The following is a 22,924-nucleotide window of genomic DNA, read 5'->3' on the forward strand; positions in this document are numbered from 1 at the left end:
AATAAAAGCAGATGAAAATGCCACCCATTAAGATAATTTTAGTGAGAGTTTTTTAGGGGTAGTGTTCGTAATTACTCTTTGTGTAGCAGTCTGCATAACTTAAAACTTATTGATCAAATTAAAGTTATATCTTATTTTTAATAGTACAAGTTTTGAAGTCTGAACTTACCCCTGCCATGGAAATAATTGTTATTTGTCCCCTTTGTGACTCTTAACTCCCTCTTACTTGAAATTTTTCCTTGTACAATTTTTAGAACCGTATTAAAATATGATCCATAATAGAGTGAAAATACTATATATGTTCTGTTATGGTCTAAGAAAACATCATGGAATAATATAGATTATGATAAAGCCATGATGGAATATTAAATTATTTGAATAGGACCATATTCTACCGACTCTTTCCCTGTTTTTAATAATTTCTGTTCTTAGTGAATTTCTCATCTAATTATTTAAGTGTTAATATTTTGCTATTTTTTATTTTGTTTTCCTTTTTTAATGAACTCCCCTTTGAGTGGTGAAGGTTACTATCTGTATGCTGATAATGTCCAAGATCATATGTCTAGTTATGATCTTTCCTCTGAGTGCAGGTTCTGTACTTGGTGGATATATCTACCTTCATGTCCATAGCCCCCCTGCAGTTTCAAACTGTGTGTTTAGGGGACTTGAGAACCTGCAGTGTTTATGCTTTGATCATGCCTCGCATATTGTATTGCACACGGATGGGCGTTTTTCCCTCTCCTCGCTCATGGGTCTGTTAAAGGGTATAAATAGGAGGCTCTTTATGTGCGGAAAAATACTTCAGAATGTTAATAAAGCAATATAAACAGTTACAAATTCATATAGCAAAGTTATACTTAGATTCAGACAGCTCAGTGAAAAAGTAATCGAGTGTGTTATGAATTAGTCATAGTGTAAAATGAGATGAATAAGCTAGGCTGCTTTAAAATTAAGAACTTTTCTTCATGAAGTGTTACCATTAACCATTCTCCACTAAAAGGATCTTGGGCTCCTTGGAGAGCTGATTTCAGGACTGGGGCAGGCAAAGTGCAGTGTATGCTTGCAGCGTCTTGTGCCCGAAGGTAAGGAAGGCTCATAAAATGATGGGAATGTATTAAAAGAACACAGGATCTAGCCTACAGGGGAAGGTTCCCACAGGTCACATGTGGGACAATTTAAACATCGCGTTAGATATGATGACAGAAGATTATAACCCATTGAAATAAACCCATTAAGTCCATGCTGAAATATGTAAGTACATGTGGACATTGAGGAAAAAGAAATCTTTCCTACAGGAGGAAGCCAAGTAAGAAATGTTGAAGGATTGATGAAATTAGAAAAATACCATATGGCAATTGTGTCAGTTACCTATTACTTCAGAACAAATTACCCAACAGTATAGTAGCCTAAAATAACATATTATTTTACAGTTTCTCTGGATTTAGCTGTGTTTTCTACTTGATGGAAACTGCAAAGACTGACATGAAGGTGTTAGTCTGTGGGTTGTGGTCTCATCTGAATGCTTGATTGGGGAAGAATCTGACTTCCACAGTGTTGTTGGCAACATTTAGTTCTTTGTGGGCTGTTGACTAGAGGTCTCCTTGCTATGTGAGCTTCATTAAAGCGTGCAAAATGAGGTTATAGAAGGAGACTTGTTGGCAAGGTGGAAGTCACAGTCTTTTGTAACCTAATCACAAAAGTGGTATCCCCTTAATATTGTCATACTTGGTTGGTTAAAGGCAAGTCACGCAAGGCAAGGGGATTATATAAGTCACACAAGGCAAGGGAATATCAGGAGGTGGAAATCAGCTTGGAGGCTGGCTAACTCAGCAGCCATCATGATATAATTGACTCAGACTAGAATCATCAGTTGATGTTAAAATGAGTGGATGAAAAATTGAGGAGTAACTTGGATATTTACATAGACCAAAAAATATCTTCCCACAAGATGCTTATTAAGTGCAAAGGGAAAAATGTAACTTTATGAAGGAGAAATCTGTCAAAGTGATCAATCAAAGTGAAAGTCGCTCAGTCATGTCCGACTCTTTGCTACCCCATGGACTATACAGTCCATGGAATTCTCCAGGCCAGAATACTGGAGTGGGTGGCCTATCCCTTCTCTGGAGGATCTTCCTGACCCAGGAATCAAACTGGGGTTTCTTGCATTGCAGGCATTTCTTCATCAACTGAGCTATCAGGAAAGCCCCTAAGTGATCAGAGTTATCAGTAATGAGAAAAACCAACATTATCTTTTCCCCACTATCTGGCACGAACATGTTACCACCTCTTTGGTATTTTACTCAAATCAAATCATGAGGAAGCATTAGGTAAACTCTTTGAAGGAGAGTCTACAGAATAACTGGCGAGTATTCTTTATAAATATCAAAGTTACGAAATACATAAACAGACTGAAGAATTGTTCCAGTTAAAGTACTCTTAATTAAGAGCGACATGACTATTAACCACAATACATGATCCAAGATTTTTTTTTTCCCCATAAAGAATGCTATTGGGACACATTTATGTATTGTAGAATAATATAGACTATTATTGTGGAACCATAATAGAATATTAGAAAAAGTAGAACAGATGCATCGTCTACTGGCTTTGTTGCTATGTTAGATTTTCTTTTTCACTGGTGAATCTCTCTTCAAATGCTGCTTTTCTCAATTGGCAAAATTTAAATAAGATCTTTGGATCATCAGTTTTTTAGAGTGGTTCATGATAACTGGGAAATCTCCAAGACCCTTTCAGGGGGTCCACGAGCAAAAGCTGTTTTCATTATAACACAGAAATAATATTTGTTTTATTCACTCTGTTTACATTTGCACTGATGGTGCAAAAGCAGTGACTGGTAAAACTGCTGATACCTTAGCATGAATGAAAACAATGACACTGTACTGTATCAGTAAGTCATTATATTCACTGCCATGCAGTTGCAGTTTAAAAAAACACCAGTTTCTCTCAATATCATTGGTAAAGCAGTAAAAAGTATTAATTTTATTAAATCTAACCAAGAAGAAGCAAATGGCAGTTTTAGAACTGAAATACAATTGATACAGTAATGTAGTGGGTAAAATCAACAGAAGAGAACAGAGGAGTCAATAAACTGGCAGAGGAAAAGAAATTACCTAGTCTGGACAACAGAAAGAAAACATAATGATGAAAATAATCCACAGAGTTTCAGGAAACTGTGGGACTATAAAAAAGATTTAACACTTGTGTCATTGGATTCCTAGGAGAGGAAGAAAAAAGGCTCCCTCCTCAAGAACCGAAGAAAGAGAAAAATCTATTTCCTTACTAAAGGAAGGAAATAAAAACAGAAATCAGGGTAATTGAAAACAGAGGGACAGTAAAGGAAATCAGTGAAAGAAAGAGCTGGTTCTTCAAAAAGATTACTAAACAAACTTCTAGCCACACTGAGAGAAATTAAAGAAGAAGCAAAGTGTCAGTATCAGGAATAAAACATAATAGTATTATCATAGACCCCGAATATGTGAACAAGATAATAAATATTATGAACAGCTCTGCACACCTAAATTTGACAACTTTGACGTATGGACCAGTTTCTTGAAAAATGCAAACCACCACATTTCACCCAGTATGAAATAGATAGTTTAAATAGTCCTATTGTCTTGATACCAAAAAAAGAAGGTACAAAGAAGAAAACTATAGGTCAGTATTCCCATATCAGTGTAGGTACAAAAATCCTTAGCAAAATGTAAGCAAATAGAATTAAACATTAGATAAAAAAAATTTTTTTAATGTCATAACTGTGTATGGCTCATTGCATGGATGCAGCAGGCCTGCTTCACTATTTGAAAATCAACTAACATTAAATAGTGTCAGTCACTCAGTCGTGTCTGACTCTTTGTGACCCCGTGGACTGTAGCCAACCAGGCTCCTCTGTCCATGGATTCTCCAGTCAAGAATACTGGAGTGGGTTGTCATTTCCTTCTCCAGAGGATCTTCCTGACCCAGGGATCAAACCAGGGTCTCCTGCATTGCAGGCAGATTCTTTACCATCTATAGGGAAATCCCCCAGTTAGGTAGTATAGTAATATCAAATCTTGTTTAATAATGTAAATGTCTGTTATATTTATCCCATTCTAAATAACCATCCAGAGATTTATTCATTTGAGGTTGCTGTTCTTCAGTTGCTCGGTTGTGTCTGACTCTTTGCGACCCTGTGGAGTGCAGCATGCCAGGCTTCCCTGTCCTTCACCATCTCCTGGGGTTTGTGCAAACTCATGTCCATGAGTCTGTGATGCCGTCCAGTCATCTCATCCTGTCATCCCCTTCTCTTGCCTTCAGTCTTTCTCAGCATCAGGGTCTTTTCTAATGAATCGACTCTTTGCATCAGGTGGCCAAAGTATTGGAGCTTCAGCTTCAGCATCAGTCCTTCCAATGAATATTCAGGGTTGGTTTCCTTTAGGAGTGACTGGTTTGATCTCCTTGCTGTCCAAGGGACTCTCAAAGAGTCTTCTCCAGTACCACAGTTCGAAGGCATCAGTTCGTCAGGACTCAGCCTTTTTCATTGTCCAGCTCTCACATCTGTTCATGACTACTGGAAAAACCTTAGCTTTAACTATACAGACATTTGTAGGCAAAGTAATGTCTCTGCTTTTTAATATACTGTCTAGGTGTGTCATTGCTTTTCTTCCAGTGAGCAAACGTTTTTAATATCCTGGCTGCAGTCACCATCCACAGAGATTTTGAAGCCCAAGAAAATAGTCTGTCATGATTTCCATTGTTTTCCCATCTATTTGCCATGAATTGGGACTGGGACTGGATGCCATGATCTTCATTTTTTTCAGCCAGCTTTTTCATTCTCTTCTTCACTCCCTTTGAAAAGAAAAAAAATTTTTTAGTATTAATATAATCTACCATATTAACATTCTGAAGAACAAAAATCACATGATCATATCAGTTGATGAAGAAAATGCATTTGATAAAATTCGAGACCCATTCATAATTTTTTAAAAAGTATTTATTAATTTATTTGGCTGCCTCAGGTCTTAAACTTGAGACTCTTGGGATGTTTGTTGCATCATGCAGAATCTTTTGTTGCTGGCCATGGACTCTCCAGTTGTGTCACGTGGGCTCTCTAGTTGTGTCACACGGGCTCAGTAGTTGTGTTGTGTGGGCTCAGTTGCCCTGTGGCATGTGGGATCTTAGTTCCCCGACCAGGGATCAAACCCATGTCACCTGCATTTGCAAGGTGGTTTGTTAACCCACTAGGGAAGTCCCACTCATTCATAATTTGAAGGAAAAAAAAAAGAAGCAAAACTTCAGAAAAATATACTTTGGGGAAACAACTCAGTTGGATAAGGAACATTTATGAAGACCTACTTTATCCTTTTCAAAAAAAGGGAACATTTCATGCAAAGATGGGCTTGATAAAGGACAGAGATGGTATGGACCTAACAGAAGCAGAAGACATTAAGAGGAGGTGGCAAGAATACACAGAAGAACTGTACAAAAAAGATCTTCACAACCCAGATAATCACGATGGTGTGATCACTCACCTAGAGCCAGACATCCTGGAATGTGAAGTCAGGTGGGCCTTAGAAAGCATCACTACGAACAAAGCTAATGGAGGTGATGGAATTCCAGTTCAGGTATTTCAAATCCTAAAAGCTGATGCTGTGAAAGTGCTGCACTCAATATGCCAGCAAATTTGGAAAACTCAGCAGTGGCCACAGGACTGGAAAAGGTCAGTTTTCATTCCAATCTCAAAGAAAGGCAATGCCAAAGAATGCTCAAACTACTGCACAATTGCACTCATCTCACATGCTAGTAAAGTAATGCTCAAAATTCTCCAAGCAGAGGAACCAGAGATCAAATTGCCAACATCCGCTGGATCATGGAAAAAGCAAAGAGAGTTCCAGAAAAACATCTATTTCTGCTTTATTGATTATGCCAAAGCCTTTGACTGTGTGGATCACAATAAACTGTGGAAAATTCTGAAAGAGATGGGAATACCAGACCACCTGACCTGCCTCTTGAGAAACCTATATGCAGGTCAGGAAGCAACAGTTAGAACTGGACATGGAACAACAGACTGGTTCCAGATAGGAAAAGGAGTACGTCAAGGCTGTATATTGTCACCCTGCTTATTTAACTTCTATACAGAGTACATCATGAGAAACACTGGGCTGGAAGAAGCACAAGCTGGAGTCAAGATTGCTGGGAGAAATATCAGTAACCTCAGATGTGCAGATGACACCACCTTTATGGCAGAAAGTGAAGAACTAAAGAGCCTCTTGATGAAAGTGAAAGAGGAGAGTGAAAAAGTTGGCTTAAAGCTCAACATTCAGAAAACGAAGATCATGGCATCTGGTCCCATCATTTCATGGGAAATACATAGGGAAACAGTGGAAAGTGTCAGACTTTATTTTTTTGGGCTCCAAAATCACTGCAGATGGTGATTACAGCCGTGAAATTAAAAGATGCTTACTCCTTGGAAGGAAAGTTATAACCAACCTAGATAGCATATTCAAAAGCAGAGACATTACTTTGCCAACAAATGTTGTCTGGTCAAGGCTATGGTTTTTCCAGTAGTCATGTATGGATGTGAGAGATGGACTGTGAGGAAAGCTGAGCGCGGAAGAATTTATGCTTTTGAACTGTGGTGTTGGAGAAGACTCTTGCGAGTCCCTTGGACTGCAAGGAGGTCCAACCAGTCCATCCTAAAGGAGACCAGTCCTGGGTGTTCATTGGAAGGACTGATGCCGAGGCTGGAACTCCAATACTTTGGCCACCTGATGTGAAGAGTTGACTCATTGGAAAAGACCCTGATGCTGGGAGGGATTGGGGGCAGAAGGAGAAGGGGATGACAGAGGATGAGATGGCTGAATGGCATCACCAACTCGATGGATGTGAGTTTGGGTGAACTCCGGGAGTTGGTGATGGACAGGGAGGCCTGGTGTGCTGCGATTCAAGGGGTCGCAAAGAGTCGGACACGACTGAGTGACTGAACTGAACTGAATTTTATCCTTAATTCAATATTGGGAGAATCAAATTCTTAAAAGTTTAGTTATTAAAAAAAGTTTAGAGTTCTACTTTCCTTGATGCATACATTTCATACTGGCTATCTTTTAAGCATTTATATGTTCTTCAGATAAACAAGCATGTACTCTTAATACTGAAATAATATTTATAGTTCACAAGGAGAACCTGTAACCAAATAAGACAATGTTGTCATGACCTAAAGTCTACTAGATAAAGATGAATGTCTAAATATTCTGACAGCATGCCCTTTGAAAATATTCTAAACTTTATGTATCTATAAAATTTATTTTTGTTCTCTCACATCTTGACACTTTAAGATCAAAGTAACTCTAAACAAAATGAGATAAAAGAGATCCAAAAATATTTGCATTTCTTTGCCAGAAAATTTCTTTAGAAAATATTCTAGTGTTCTTACTGATTTTTATGTATACCAAAATTGTAATCATAATCATTTTTTTTTAATGCTGAGTAGCATAGATTTAAGGGGAAAGTTAGAATCCGTCCAAGTGTCTATATCTGTTGAAAAACAAATTTGTTAACTTCTCACAAATCAGTTTTTTTCTAGGATAAAGTCAGACCATTTTAATAACTTCTAAAATATGCTCCTCATTCTCAGAAGTATGACAGGTATTAAACCTTTTTTATAATCCCTCAGTTTATAATTCCCCAAGGACTCTGTGGATTTTTTTCAGTTTGTTTTCTTCCTGTTGTTCAGACTGGATAATTTCTTTTCCTCTGTCTACCAGTTTACTGATTCTTGTCTCTGTCTGCTCTATTCTGTTGAGTTTACTCACTGTATTACTGTATCAGTTATTGTTTTTCAGTTCTAAAGTTGCTATTTGGTGGTTCTTTGTATCTTTTATTTCTTTATTGAGGTTTTCTCTTTTATGTTTCATGTATCAGTTGCTTTCCTTGAAGGGACAGGCTCACTGTTCAACACACTGATGCTTAAAAGTCCACCTAAACCAAATTCCTTAAGCTATGTAGATTTTTATATGTACCTATAAAACTCTTCCTTCAATAAAGTTAGGATAATGTTAAACCTGGCAAGGGATATAAGAACATAGTAATTGTTGTCTTCACGGACTTTAAAATCTGAAAGTGAATCTGAAAGTGAAGTGAAAGTGAAAGTTGCTCAGTCGTTTCCGACTCTTTGTGACCCCGTGGACTGCAGCATGCTGGGCTTCCCTGTTCTTCACCAACTCCTGGAGCTTGCTCAAACTCATGCCCATTGACTTGGTGATGCCATCCAACCATCTTGTCCTCTGCTGCCCTTTTCTCCTTTTGCCGTCAATCTTTCCCAGCATCAGGGTTTTTTCCAAAGTCAGTTCTTCGCATCAGGTGGCCAAAGTATTGAAGTTTCAGCTTTAGTATCGGTCCTTCCAATGAATATTCAGGACTGATTTCCTTGAGGATTGACTGGTTTGATCTTTTGGCAGTCCATGGGACTCTCAAGAGTCTTCTCCAGCACCACAGTTCAAATATTGTTAAGGAGTTTTGTATCCATGGACATGAAATACTGGAGAATAGTTTTTTTGTTTTTTTTTTTTGTAATGTAGTTGTCTGCTTTTCCTGTCAAGGCAGTGCTGGCCCCATAAAATGAGTTAGGAACTATTTCTTCTGCTTTCTAAATGAATTTGTATGTTTTTGGACTTTGAACGTATGATAGAATTGACCAGTGAAGGCATCAGGTCTTTAGTTTTTTTGTTAAAGGTATTTTTTTTCCCCCTCAAATTCAATTTAATAACAATAGATCTGTTCAACTTACCTCTTTTTTTCTCTTGAATCAGTTTTGGTAGATTCAGTTTTTCAAGAAACTTGTCCATTTCAGCTGAGTTAAACATTTTATTTTCATATCTTTTTTTAATATACACTTATTTTTCTTTTAATGTGTATAGGATCTGTAGTGATTTGCTTGGGGTGTTATTTATTGACCTTTTCCAAAAAATAAAGTTTTGATTTTACTGATTTTTGTTTCTGTTTGTCTACTTCCTAGTTCATTAATTTCTGTTTTTAGTTTTCTCTTTCTCCCCTTGCCTTGGGTTTAATTTATTCTTTTTCTGGCTTTTAAAGGTGGGAACAAATTTTGCATTTTAGACTTCTCTTCTAGTAGTACTTTCCTCAAAAGACTACTTAACCTGTAGCCTTTAAATTCTGATCAGTTCAGCTTTCACTCTGTTCAAAATATTTTTATTTCTCTCATCATTTCTTCTGTGACTTTTGGGTTATTTAGAATTTTGTTGTTTATTTTCAGATATTTGAATGTTTCCAGATACCTTTGTTTAATTCCATTGTAATGAGAAAATATATTCTGTATGATTTCAGTCCTCTATTAAGACCTTTTTTTTTTTTTTTTTTTTTAGACTCAGAATAATGTCTATCTTCATGAATGTTCATGTGCACTAGAATAGAGTATTTTGTTGTTTTAGGACATCTTGGTTGATACTGTGTTATTCTGATCTTCCATAATTGTGTTTACTTTATCCTTTGGTCTGCTTGTGTTCTGTCAGTTACAGTGAGAGAAATGTTAAAATCTGCAAATATGATTGTCTGTTTCCTTTCGGTTCTCTGTGTTTCACACATTTAATTTTGAAGCTGTTATTAAGCATACAGTTGGCTCTTAAACATGTGTTTGAACTGTGTGAGTCTACTAATACAGGGATTTTTTTTTTTTTTTTTTCCAACAAATATTGTAGTACTCCATGATCAAAGTGAATCCATGGATTAGGGTATCTATGCAAGTCCTGGAACCAATCCCCTGTGATTACTGTGGGATCAGTACATAGGAAAAGGTTCTGGGACCCAGTTACAATGAGTTTTTCCCTACACAACTACAAAATTCTTGGATACCAGGTGTCCTACAATTCAACTCAATTCATCTAGAGATAGCATGAGATTCCACAGGTTAAGGGCTCAGACCTACAAGATTGCCTCCACTCCTCCCCCACCCTCCCGTTAGATGGGAATTCCAAGTCCAGGTTGTTCCTTGAGGTTCTGACCAACCAGTTATAGATTGGAGGTTCCAACAACCCCTGCCTTGAGTTTGGTTAGTTTACTAGTGCATCTCAGAACTCAAAACATTTTACTTACTAGACCACTGGCTAATTATAGAAGGCTGTAACTCAGGAACAGCCAGATGGAAGAGGGACATGGGAAGGCGTGTGGAGCTTCCATGCTGTTCCAGGTGCTTCCAAACCCAGAAGGGGTCTCCAGCCCCTATTTTTGTTATTTTTTCTGGAAGCTTCATTATATAGAAGCCTTATATAGAAGCATTATTTGGCATGATTGTTAAACCACTCACCAGTGGTGGTTGAGTTCAGTCTCCAGCCCAGATTAAATCATCAGCCGTTGGTGAGTGGGTTTTTTTTTAATGGGTAATTCTGGCTGTGCTGGGTCTTCACTGCTTTGTGCGAGTTTTCTCTAGTTAGGGCGAGCAGGGGCTACTCTTTGCTGTGGTGTGCCAGCTTCCCATCGGGGTGGTTTCTCTTATTTCAGAGCATGGGCTTTAGGATGTGCGGGCTTCAGTAGCTGTGGCGCATGGGCTCAGTTGCCCTGCAGCATATGGAATCTTCCCAGACCAGGGATTGAACCCATGTCCCCTGCGTTGGCAGGCAGATTCTTACCCACTGCACCACCAGGGAAGTCCCTGGTGAGTGGTTTAACCCCCAGCCCATTTCTATTCCCCAGAGGCTGGAGGGTGGGGCTGAAAGGTCCAGTCTCTAATCACATGATTGGTTCCCCTGGCCACCAGCCCCTGTCCTTGGTCCTTTCCCATAGTCATGTCATTAATATAGCAAAAGAAATCTCGATAGCTCTCCTCACTTAAAACATTCTAAGGAGTTCTTATGCTAGAAATGAATGAGGACCAAGGATATTTCTCATTACATATCACAGTATATTTAAGATTGTTACATCTTTCTAAATGAATTGACTTTTTTAAGGTTATGAAATAATTCTCTTTATCACTGGTTATATTTCTTGTTCTGAACTCTACATTGTCCATTATTGCTAGCCACTGTATCTTTCTTTTGATTATTGCTTTTATGGTATATCTCTTTCTTTCAACCTATCTGAAAAGTAGGCTTCTTGTATATAGTTGTATATTCTTTTAATTGGAGTTATTAGGCCATTTATATTAAACATAATATAATTCTCAGAATGCTTGAATTTAAATCTAATTTGTTAGTTACTATTTTTTTCTCATTTGATTTTTGATCCTTGCTTCCTGTTTATCTACCTTTTTTGGATTGTTTTTATGATTCCATTTTATTTTTTTTTATTATAAAGTATTGCTCTAGGGTTTACAATATGCATCTTCATCATGCTCTACCTTCAAATAATGTAATGTTTCCCTTGTAGTATAAGATCTTGACAAATATATTAATTTTTTACATTTTTCTTGGTTACACGTCTTATTTCTACACGTTATATACTCTATAGTACATTGTTATGTTTGTGTTAAATAGTGAAAGTTACATTTGAAAGACATTTAAAAATGAGGAAAATGTATATTTTTCTTAATTTTTGGGTATCTTGGAAAGACATTTTACCTTAGTATTAAATATTTAGGGAGGGTGGGATGATTTGGGAGAATGGCATTGAAACATGTATAATATCATATATGAAACAAGTCGCCAGTCCAGGTTTGATGCACGATACCGGATGCTTGGAGCTGGTGCACTGGGACGACCTAGAGGGATGGTATGAGGAGGGAGGAGGGAGGAGGGTTCAGGATGGGGAACACATGTATACCTGTGGCGGATTCATTTTGATATATGGCAAAACCAATACAATATTGTAAAGTTAAAAAATAAAATCTTAAAAAAATATTTGGAAGATACCTTTCTGGGTATAAAATTAGACAGGTTAAGGTTGAAGTAAGTTTAGGAGAGAGGTGAAGCATTCATTGTTGATGGAAAAGCCCTGAGAAACCCAGCCAGATTGATCCTTGGGTCTTGTGATTGCTTAGAAGGAAGTGATACAGGCAGAGAGGATGGATGGTACCATTTATAAAGAAGTGATAATACTGTGAAGGTCAGTGGGCTGGAGAAACAAGGACCTGGTTTCTAAGTCCTCCCTGAGACTACTACATAACCCTTTTGCCTTCACTTATGAAACAATTACATTTTAACATTTAAACAACATTTTAAAAAGTTACATCATTTTAAAAACACCTCACAGTGACAGTGTAAGGATCACTATACTTTTTTGGCACCCCACTCCAGTACTCTTGCCTGGAAAATCCCATGGATGGAGGGCCTGGTGGGCTGTAGTCCATGGGGTCGCTAAGAGTCGGACACGATTGAGCGACTTCACTTTGACTTTTCACTTTCATGCATTGGAGAAGGAAATGGCAACCCACTCCAGTGTTCTTGCCTGGAGAATCCCAGGGACGGTGGAGCCTCGTGGGCTGCCGTCTATGGGGTCGCACAGAGTCAGACATGACTGAAGCGACTTAGCAGCAGCAGCATACTTTTTTGAGATCCTCATAAGAAACATACTTAATTGTAAGGTAGAGTGGAATTTTTAAATATGTGAGACAGAGATAAGAATCATGGTAAGAATCTTAAGGTTAATTGAATAAAATGCAAAATAAATAGAACTCTTCTCTCTGCTCATTAATAATGTCATTTTTTTAATCAATGTTTGCTACTTCTGTCTCTGTTTTGATATATATTTGATGTTTAAATTGACCTAAAATTAGACTAACCAGTTAAATAAGCTTCTATAATTTTCAAGGAAAAGATTGTTGGCAAGATAAGAATTACAGATGCTAATTTACTGATAAACTTTGCTTAGACCTTATGTTTACTCAGAATACTTTCAGACCTTACGTTTACTCAGAATACTTTGAAGAGTTTAAAAGCTAGTTTGCAAGATTAAAATGATATTTCTCATTTCAGACTGTATTCAGTAACTTCTTGGAATACTTTGGTATATTCAAATATTTAAGTGTTAATCCTGTTGTACACTGCCTGCTAGACAGGGTCACAATTAGATAGCTGGAATATAGGATGCAAGGTATACTCAGTTTTATTGCTGAACTTTAAAAATTCAATTTGTATTACTTTTAAGTTCTGTTGACTTTTTCAAAAATTTTCTTAATCATTTTTACTTCACGTGAGCCTGTTACACTTGGAATTTTTACCGTTTTAGATTCAGAGCTACTCCAGGTGGCGCTAGTGATAAAGAACCCTGCCAGTGCAGGGGGCATAAGAGATGTGGGTTCGATACCTGGGTCAGGAAGATCCCCTGGAGTAGCAAATGGCAACCCACTCCAGTGTTCTTGCCTGGGGAATCCCATGGACAAGAGGACCCAGGAGGGCTACAGTCCACAGGGTCACAAAGAGTTGGACATGACTGAAGCAACTTAGCACTCGTGCACACACATACCTGGTTCTATTATTAATCAAATGGCCTGATTTTCACCAACTTACTTGACCTCTGTGTACCAAGTCATCAAGAATTGTTAAATGTAGGCCTTGGATCAGGTCTGTAGTTTTTCTTCAGCACTTTTTTCCTTAAATAAAATTTTAAGTTAGGAATCCAGGTAAATTGTATTAACTTAGAGTTTATCCATGAGATAAGACTTCTCCTGAAAAAAAAAAACTGGAGCTCAAGTGGCTGGCTGTCTTACACTGGACCTACCTTCCTATTATTTTTCCTATTTTAGTTGCATAGCATATAGAAAATTCAGTTTCAATGCAGGTATAAAAGGTAACAGATTTTTCTTAGCAACTTTGAAGTCTCAGTAAACTCTTCAATTAAAGAGAGATGGCAGAAGAAGCTTTATTCTGAACTCTACCCAAAAATGAGTTCATCCAGCAAGACAAGTTAGAGCATTGACAGTCTGTAAAAATTTGATATACAGTATGTTTAGGGTGTTAAAAATATGTAAAATAAATTTTAATCAAATGTTTTTATGTCTTAAGTGACAGAGCTACAGCTCAGGCCTGTTTGATGCAAGAGCCCTTTCATCATATTGTATAATTTTTTAAAATAAAAAAAATATTTATAGTCTAGCCACATTTGTTTATGGCTATTGCTCAATGTTTCATGACTCAAAATACTCAAGTTCAATCTTCTAAATACATTTGTGCCAATTTTGTGACTAACTATTATTATTTCTTTTCTCCAGGGAAATGAGGCAAGTTATCCTTTGGAAATGTGCTCACACTGTAAGTGAAATATTCTTATCAAGAATTTCTTTTATTTTCACATCTTTGTATATGTACGTATATAAATCGTAAACCTCTTTGTATTTGTATGGCAAAGTTGGTTCTTAGCCATTTTAAATGGTTAATGAATTTGACTTAGAGTCTTTCTGGGTTACCAGAATAGTGAAAGATATTTTTTTTATAGATCTCTTTACTATTAGTGTCTGCACTGTGTTGTAATTACAAATTGACCCTCAAATTTCAGTGGCTTAACCCAATAGAAGTTTTCAGATTAAAAAAGCTTCAAGTAAACAATTTATTTAGCCTGTGGCTATGTAAAATCAATGCTTATTGGAGGCACAACTCTGGTAGACTAAGCAGCTATTGCATAAGACCTTTCTGGGGAGAATGAGGAGTATAAGAAGTGTGAGTGGGCTGGTTATTTCTGACTATACTGGAGAATATAAAGAACATGGTGGTCTTACAAATTCTTGATTCAAGGATCAGAGGACCAGGGAGCTTAAATAAAAATCACAAGGTCTCTTGCGTGGAAGTACGATGATTAGGGAAGAAGGGAGATCATGGGAATTGGAATGGGGACCCTTGGTAAATTTAGATACAATCCTGAGGTTCCAGAATTCCCAAACTCTTCTGAACCTTCCTTGCCTTTTCTGCCATCCCTGTGTGATGAAGTTGGTCATACCTTGTTTGGAGTCAACTTACTTTGCAATGAGGTTTGTCTTATTAAAACTATTTTCCCATTGTTCATCATTTCTTCAGTCTCCTTTCTTTTCTCAAAACAGTTGTCAGTCCATGGGGTTGCAAAGACTTGGACACGACTGAGCGACTGACACTTCTTTTCACTTTTCCTTATCATCAGCACCTTTGCTTTCTTTTGCTTTCTGGTTAAATGCTCTTACATCACCTCTTTTCTTGACTGACTTCATTGTCTTTCAGATCTCAGCATAAATGTCCCCTCTTTGGAGATATTTTCTCTTTTTCTACTCTCTTCAGTCTCTCTAACAAGGATAGTACCCTGTTTATTTTCTTTATAGCAGTTACCATAAGCTTAAATTACTTGTTTATTAATACATTGTACTCCATTTTATTTTCTATTTTGTAACTTCTACAATTAAAAAAAATTTTTTGTGGTGACACTCTGACCAATTACCCATAATTTGGCCATCTCTACTGCTATTTACATTTTATTTCACTGTTTGCTCCCCAGCTTTCCCTTATGAAGTTCTTACATAACTTTGATCATACATAGCTGTATATTTCTCTCTTAAACATGAAGGTAAAATGTTGTATCCAGTGTATTGTTAGAATAGACCAAAACCACAACTAATCATGACTGTCTAGACCAGAGGTTGGTAAACTACTACTTACCAACAGTTCTGTTGATAAAGTTTTATTGGAACACTGCCATGCCCATTCGTTCACATATTGTCTATGGCTATTTTTGTCTGACCTGTGAAATGTGGTCAAGGTAGAGTAACTTAACAGACTAGTGCTCCAAGTGTTACCTCGATCTATAATTCTTGTCCATGCCATAGTTAATATGTCAGTTATATAGTTTCTTTAGAAATCTGCTCAAAATTGTACCTTGCCACTTCCTGTTCAGCTTGAGCCTATGGTGTAGTCATTCCTCCTGTTGCTAGTGGGCTAAGAATGGGTTATAGAAGCCTGCAATTAATTAGGATTCAGGCTGCAAATAGAGTTGGGGGTGGCTGTGGGGAGTACGACTCTGAAAGGTATGAGGGAGGTTAGTTTTTGTTTCTTGATCAGGGAGCAGAGGTTGTCCTAAGGGGACAGGACATCCCGGGTTCTAACCTTCTGCTCTCTCTGTAAATCTGGGACTGAGGGTCATTTACCTGATTGCGGAGAAAAACGTACCAGGGCAAAACGCAAGATGGTGTTCCCTTTAGTGTATCCAAGATGTTGAAAGCCAAGTTTTTTTTAAAATAGTATTTGAAATAGATTTCATACACTGTTAAAGTTGTTTCTTTCAGTTTTATCCTCAGAACTAAGTCTTCTTTCTTCTGACTTCATCTGTGCTCTGAGGAGGCTTGAACCTTGTCACTAAAGATCTGTACTTGTCAATGATTGTTCAACTAGATGAGTCTGTCTGAATTCTTCTGTCATCCAGTAAAAATGTAGTCTTCCTCGAACTTCCTAGTTGGTTCACTAGAATATAATATATTTTATACATGATTTGGATGAATTTGAATTTATCCACATTAAAACCACAACTTTTCCCCCACCCACACACTGTAGTAAGTCTTTTTTTGCTCATTTTCAAAACTTTATTAATGAGAGAGCTTAGTGTTATTTGTAAACAGCTCTTACCATGTATAGTGTTAACACCAATCCTTGAGACACTTGACTTTACACTCTTCCCTGTTCAGCTTGTGCCTTTTTTTCCCTTTTAAAACCTAGCTCAGGTCTGTGTTCTCTGGGAGACCTTCCGTAGTCCTCTCACGTCATCAGTAGTTACTGTCTCTTTTGCTCTTTTAGTATTTAAATTGTACTGCAAAAGGTAGTAAGATTCTAAATTATATACTGTAAAGTACTGTTTATAATCTTGTGTGTGACACAAGATAAGTACCCACAGAGTGCTTACAGTCTAGCAACTAGGAGAAAGAGAAATGCATTTTTTTCCCCAGTGGAAATAAACCATTATGAGCAATAAAAGCAAAGGCTCCAAGAGGGGAAATTACCATTGATTAAGAAAATTAAGAAAAGCTTCATGTAAAGGGTAATGTTTGAAATTGTTTTTTGAAATATGCATAAGATTTGAATGCTGATTAATTGTTATATCTGTCTGGTCATTTGCCTCTTTCAGTCTGTAAATTCCGTCCAGATCTTTGACATTTTATCTAACCCCATGCATTATTCTTTCTAGCACCCTACTTTTAATCAGTGACTTAATGCTAATGCGTTAAGAAATGCTTAAGAAAACTTGAGGCCATTTCAAAGTGTTAACCTCATTACCTCCTCACTCCATCACCCCGCTGCCTGCCACACACAGAAACTTTCCCATTCTCTTAGTCAGACTTAATAGCTCTTTGCTTTCAATGTCAAAGTTTGGGTTATCTCCCTTATTCAAGGTCAGCCTCTGCACTTGTGCTTTTGGTCTCATTCCCCTCACCTCTCGGACCTTATTTTTTTAGTTTTCTTTCCATTTTTACCTATGTCTGCAGCTTCATTTTTCATCAGTTTACATAGTCAGCTCCCCTTTGATCCTGTTCCTGCATGTATCTCCCAGTTTTTCTCCCTTCTCTGTCATATTTGAGCTTTGCAAGAGTATATACAGTGATATCCATTTCCTTATTTCTGTTAATTCCTTTGCTTGCTCAGATCTGGCTTTCATCTCCTACTTTTATTGAAACTGTTACTATTAAGGTCACCTTCATTTTATTGACACAGTGCCCCATTGCTAAATCCGATGGAGTAAAAAAAACCTGTAAAATCATTTGTGGTATTTGAGGAAATTTGAACACTGATTATTTACTGTCAGGGAAGTAATTAGTAATAATTACTGTTTTAGTTAGAAGAATATTTTAGAGATAGATGGTAAATACTGAACAGACATGGACATGGTACTACTATGTCTGGGATTTGCTCTAAAATACTTGAAGTGGATTATAAGTAAGATTTTTAATGTGTTAATGATTGAAACTGGGTGATGGGTATGTGGGATTCATTATGAGTCTCTCAATCTTTATATTTGTCTAAAGTTCCCTTTATATGTATTTTTTTAATAAGTGAAAAAAAGTGGAAAATAACTGAGTAATATCAAGGAGAAATTATTATTTAAGTATAGATAAGTATGGCCTGCAACACAACTAGCTTTAATAATAATAAGAGGTGGTTAAGCTCATTTTCACCACTGAAAGAATTGAGGTGTTAACAATAGAAGCGGAAGTGTGATGCCTGGCAAAGAGCAGATGCTGAATAAGTATCTGTTGACTGAATAAGCTAGTAGGAGCTCAGTGCTGGGTTGTATAGACAGCTAGTTGGATAATTTTAAAGGCTGTATCTTTTGAAAAACCCAGTAGTTAACCAGTCACTCCATTTGTTTTCATAAATAATGACAAATACTTACATGGCATTTAACACATACCAGGCACTGATCTAAGCACATCACATAAATTTACTTTGTAACCTTCACAATAGTCTCATGAAAGAAGTGTTGTTACTTTTCTCATTGTATAGATGAAAAAACAGAGACATCAGTAATTGACCTAAGATCACGCAGCAGCAGGTAAAGTAACAAAGCTGTGATTTATATCAAGCAGTCATGTTCCAGAGTTGTATCTTTAATCAATACTGTACAGCCTCTCTTATAGTAACTCTTACCAGATTAATGTTGTTTGTCTACATGAATGATTTTATGGAAAAATCGGACTTGTCTAAGATATATTTAGGTATTCTGATTTTGTGTGTCTCTTAATGTCTCTTAATTCAGTATTTGATTTTTGTTGAATTAAATTATTCTTGGCCATTGTGACTTTGTTCTTTCTGTTGGCTAACCTGTCTGGAGAAGGAAATGTATACTCTGTTGGGGTGATTTGGTCAAAGACCGTGGTTGTAACTTGGCATGATAACTTGGAAAAATGGCTGAGTACAAGATCCTAGATTAGATAGTTTAGCAGAGGGCTCGATTGGAGCACAGGTGGAAGTGAGTGGAAAGTCAGATTCAACTAATTTTTTTTTACTGTTGATAAAACCAGTATAACTCTGAATAATTTTAATAAAATTGGTAAATGTAAGGCCTGTTTTGTAGATTGAATGCAGTTGAAAGACTAAAAAAGTCTTTTATCTGAAGAGATTTCTCAGTTTTCTTTTGTTAGACGGTGACCCAAGAGGAGCTTGGCAGGCTCTGAAGGAACATTTCCCTTTGCATAATGAACTATCTGTAGAAACCTTGAAGACACCTTTAGCCACTAGGACACTGCTCTCGTTTTAAGTCAACAGTCTCATATTTAAGTGGTTTTGTTTCTGGTTTGAATATTTCTGCTCACAGTCAGATTGTCTCAGGGAGGTTTACATGTTCATATTCTTTACTTAGACTTGGATGTTTCTTTGTTTTGAAAACAAAACTTTTTCACAGAAAAAGTTAATCTAAAGTTAATTTGATTTCCTCTTTCACTTCTGCATTCCTTTATGTTTCCTTTCTTATATGGACTAGTCTAACTCACTATAATTTTTCAGTGTTGTGTATTCTATATCTTCTTTTTTTTTTTTTTTTTTTATTGTTTTTTTTGTTTTTATTTTTATTTATTTTTTTTTTCTTATTTTATTTAGTGTTGTGTATTCTAAAGAGTAATATCTGGTTTACTCCCAAATCATTCATCAAGACTCCATCAGCCATGATTATCAGTTGCTTAGCGATCCTGAATTCTACTATATTTCACTTAGTCCACTGAGAATTGCTTACATTCTCTTTGTTTCAGTAAAGTTTTATTGCTGAGTAATAAAGTATAGTGCACGAACTTGAACACCTAGGCTTGAATTTGCTACCTTGTTTTGTAGTTACAGTACCTTAAAAAAAAAAGAAAATCCCTGGATGATCTGCTATATTCTAAATATTTCGGATTTTTATGTGAATAGTCTTAAGAAGAATGAAGTGCTACCTCTGTCTTCTTTATCTGTACTGTCAGATTTTGGCATCGTGGTAGCACTTGCACATTTTTAGTTTTTGCAGGGAAAGTCGATGGCATGTAGTAATTTGAGAGTCTACCACAAATTTGAATCGTTTTGTAGCTGGTATGTAGAAGACAGTTGCATCAGCTGGTGAGAAAACCTATCTAGGCATTTAGCAAAACTGTAAATTCTTGGATCTTTCTCAGAATATTAGAGCAAAAGATATGGAAAAATATGCAAGGAACTTGGGGAACAATACAGAATGTAATAGCATCTGCCTAAAAGACATCTCAAAAGATGTAGTAGATAAAACAGAAGCAAAAATAACCAGTGCATTAGTAGGAGAAAATTTTCTTCATCTGGAAAATCATATCTTCTGATTGGAAAAGCATTCTCATAGTTGGGAAGTTTAGATTAAAAGAGGTCTATATTTGGTGTTAACCTCTTTTGTAATTTTAGAAGTCCAAAAGCAAAAAAGAAAACCCTAGAAGCTGCTCGACAGGGAAAAGTTTGGCCTCAAAAAAATGAGAGTCTGCTGGCATTGGAATTCTTAGCAGCAGCAATAGGTATTAGAAAACAATAGGGCAGTTAATTCAAAGTTCTGAGTTCCTAAATCCAGAATTTGATATAAATCAAATGATTACTCAGGTGAGAGATCAAACTAAAGACATTTCCAGAAATTTAAGGACTTGGCAAAATTTACCTTTCATGAGTTCTTAAATATGCACCCAGAAAAGTGAAATAGAAGTTAGAGAAAAAAGGAAGAAACAAGATCCAAGAAACTAAATCTCTTAAGACACCAGTGAAAATCCCAGGATAACAGCTCTGCCAGGGGGCCTGGAAAGCAGGTGGTTCAAATTAGAGCAAGAAGCCAGAACTGTCTGTGGAAGACATCATCAAGAAAAAAGTAAAAGCCATTACATAAATTGTATGCTGGAATTTCTTAGTGTTAACATAAAAAGCAAGTCAATAAGAAAAAAAAAAGCAGAGACTGTGGTTGCAGTATGCAGTATTACATTTTTGGTAATAAACCAGATTGAGCTCTGGAGCAGCCACAAATAAGTCTTTTGACTGATTGGTCCTGAAAGTAAAAGAAGACTTTTGAATATGCTTGATTTTGTGAAAATACTGTATTTTGGCGGGAGTTGGTGGTGGGGAGTGATACAGTGCTAAAGAAAAGGACAGCTAGCATATTCAAGCACAACATATCATAGAAATAGATAAAAGGAAAGCTTGGAGAATGTGGTATAATGAATTAGGGTTGGATTTGATTTACAAAACAATGGAAATCATTGAGAGCCACATCTTTTGAATAAGGTATGTTACTGACATACACAGTATACTTAGGTTAAAAGAAAAAAGAATATGACTTTTAAAAAATTAATTATTTTTAATTGGAGGATAATTACCTTATAGTGTTGTGTTGGTTTCTGCCATACATCAACATGAAACAGCCATAGGTATATATATGTCTTCTTCCCTCTTGAACCTCCCTCCTAAGAGTACGACTTATAAGCCAAGTTATTGATAACTTAGAAAACTTGAAGATGTGTTATCTGACCTTATAATATATGCTTTTTCATTAACTTATTGCATATTTTTATTTGAACCACAGTGTAAATAAACAAAAGGAGGAAAAACAATAGCAATACAAACACCTTCAGCAGGAAAACCAGTTGGAGAACATCTTAGAAATATGTTTTTTGGTTTTTATCTACCTGCAGTGTGGAAATACTGTCATTATTCCCTTTTCTCCACACTTGGCCCAAGAGTTTGACAGGTTGAGTTGAGGAACAGCAATATTTAGTATCTCTTAGCCCAATATTCCGTGTTAACTCTTCTGGTGGAACTAACAAGGAAAAGAAATTATAAAGTATTTCAAGAAATCCCTTTATCCAGCTTTTACCATCAAGCTTTTCAGATTAAGCAGTTTTACTTAACTCTCTGGGTCTTTTTTTCTCATCTGGAGTTTTTCATTTCCAAGGTTTCTTCCAGCTTTTTGCATTACATGGCTTTTCTATGACAGATTTTCTTCTGAAACTCAGTAAGCTCTGAAAATTCTAAGAATGTTTTTTTGGATTAAGTGTGTAGCTTCTTTTGTGACATCTTTGGATAGTATTCATTTGCCTTGTGAATTTTGATGTGGTGGATCATTTTTGACTGTGTCCTTATGTAAAGTAGAAGTTAGTGTTACATAGTGTTCACATTTTGAAGGAGCGTTCTAGAAGAAAGAAAGGAAACAGTTTCCAGTATTAGTAATGAAAAGGCCGAAGTCACTTACAGTCCCTATACATGTTAAGAGAATAACAAGGCAACTTTATAAACAGTCTTATTCCAGTAAGTTCTACACCTTGGATGAAAAAGACAAATTCCTTGAAAAACAAATACAGGCAGACCTCTTTTTATTGTATTTCACTTTAGCATGCTTGCAGTATTGCATACGTTTTCATTATTATTGTTATATTTGTTATGGGGATTGTGATCAGTGATCTTTGATGTTTCTGTTATGACCTGCCAAAGGCTCAGATAATAGCACTTCTTAGCAATAAACTATTTGTAGGTTTTTTTTTTACATAATGCTATTGCATACTTAATAGAATACAGAATAGAGTAAACATATTGATAACTTTTATATATGCATTGCAAAACCAAAAAATCATGTGACTTGCTCTTTTTGCAATAGTCTAGAACCAAATCTGTGATATCTTGAAGATATACCTGTTCCTAAAACTGACCCAAAAGGGAATAGAAAATCTTAATAGCATTATATCTATTAATGAAATTGAATTTTTTCTCACAAGGAAATCTCCAGGGCCAAGATGGCTTTACTGGTAAATTCTACCAAACATTTAATGGGCGGGGGAAGGGGGGAGCGAAAGTCATAATCTAGAATCCTTCAGAAAATAGAAGCTAGCATTACACCAATAGCAATACCAAAGATGAAGCACAAGCTGGAATCAAGATTGCCAGGAGAAATATCAATAACCTCAGATATGCAGATGACACCACCCTTATGGCAGCAAGTGAAGAACTGAAGAGCCTCTTGATGAAAGTGAAAGTGGAGAGTGAAAAAGTTGGCTTAAAGTTCAACATTCAGAAAACTA

At 36.5% G+C, this 22,924-nt stretch overlaps 1 protein-coding gene across 1 annotated transcript in view; it reads left to right on the top strand.

Annotated features, from left to right (window-relative positions):
• The window catches only part of PPP3R1 (protein phosphatase 3 regulatory subunit B, alpha), a 63,796-nt gene that overhangs the window by 23,866 nt on the left and 17,006 nt on the right, over window positions 1-22,924 (top strand). Inside the window, exon 2 of the mRNA XM_070379354.1 lies at window positions 14,153-14,192. Within this exon, the coding sequence (XP_070235455.1) occupies window positions 14,153-14,192 (40 nt within the window). The remainder of the gene's footprint in view (window positions 1-14,152; window positions 14,193-22,924) is intronic.

This window comes from Bos mutus, chromosome 11, assembly GCF_027580195.1.
Source record: "Bos mutus isolate GX-2022 chromosome 11, NWIPB_WYAK_1.1, whole genome shotgun sequence".
NCBI classification, from domain to species: Eukaryota; Metazoa; Chordata; class Mammalia; order Artiodactyla; family Bovidae; genus Bos; species Bos mutus.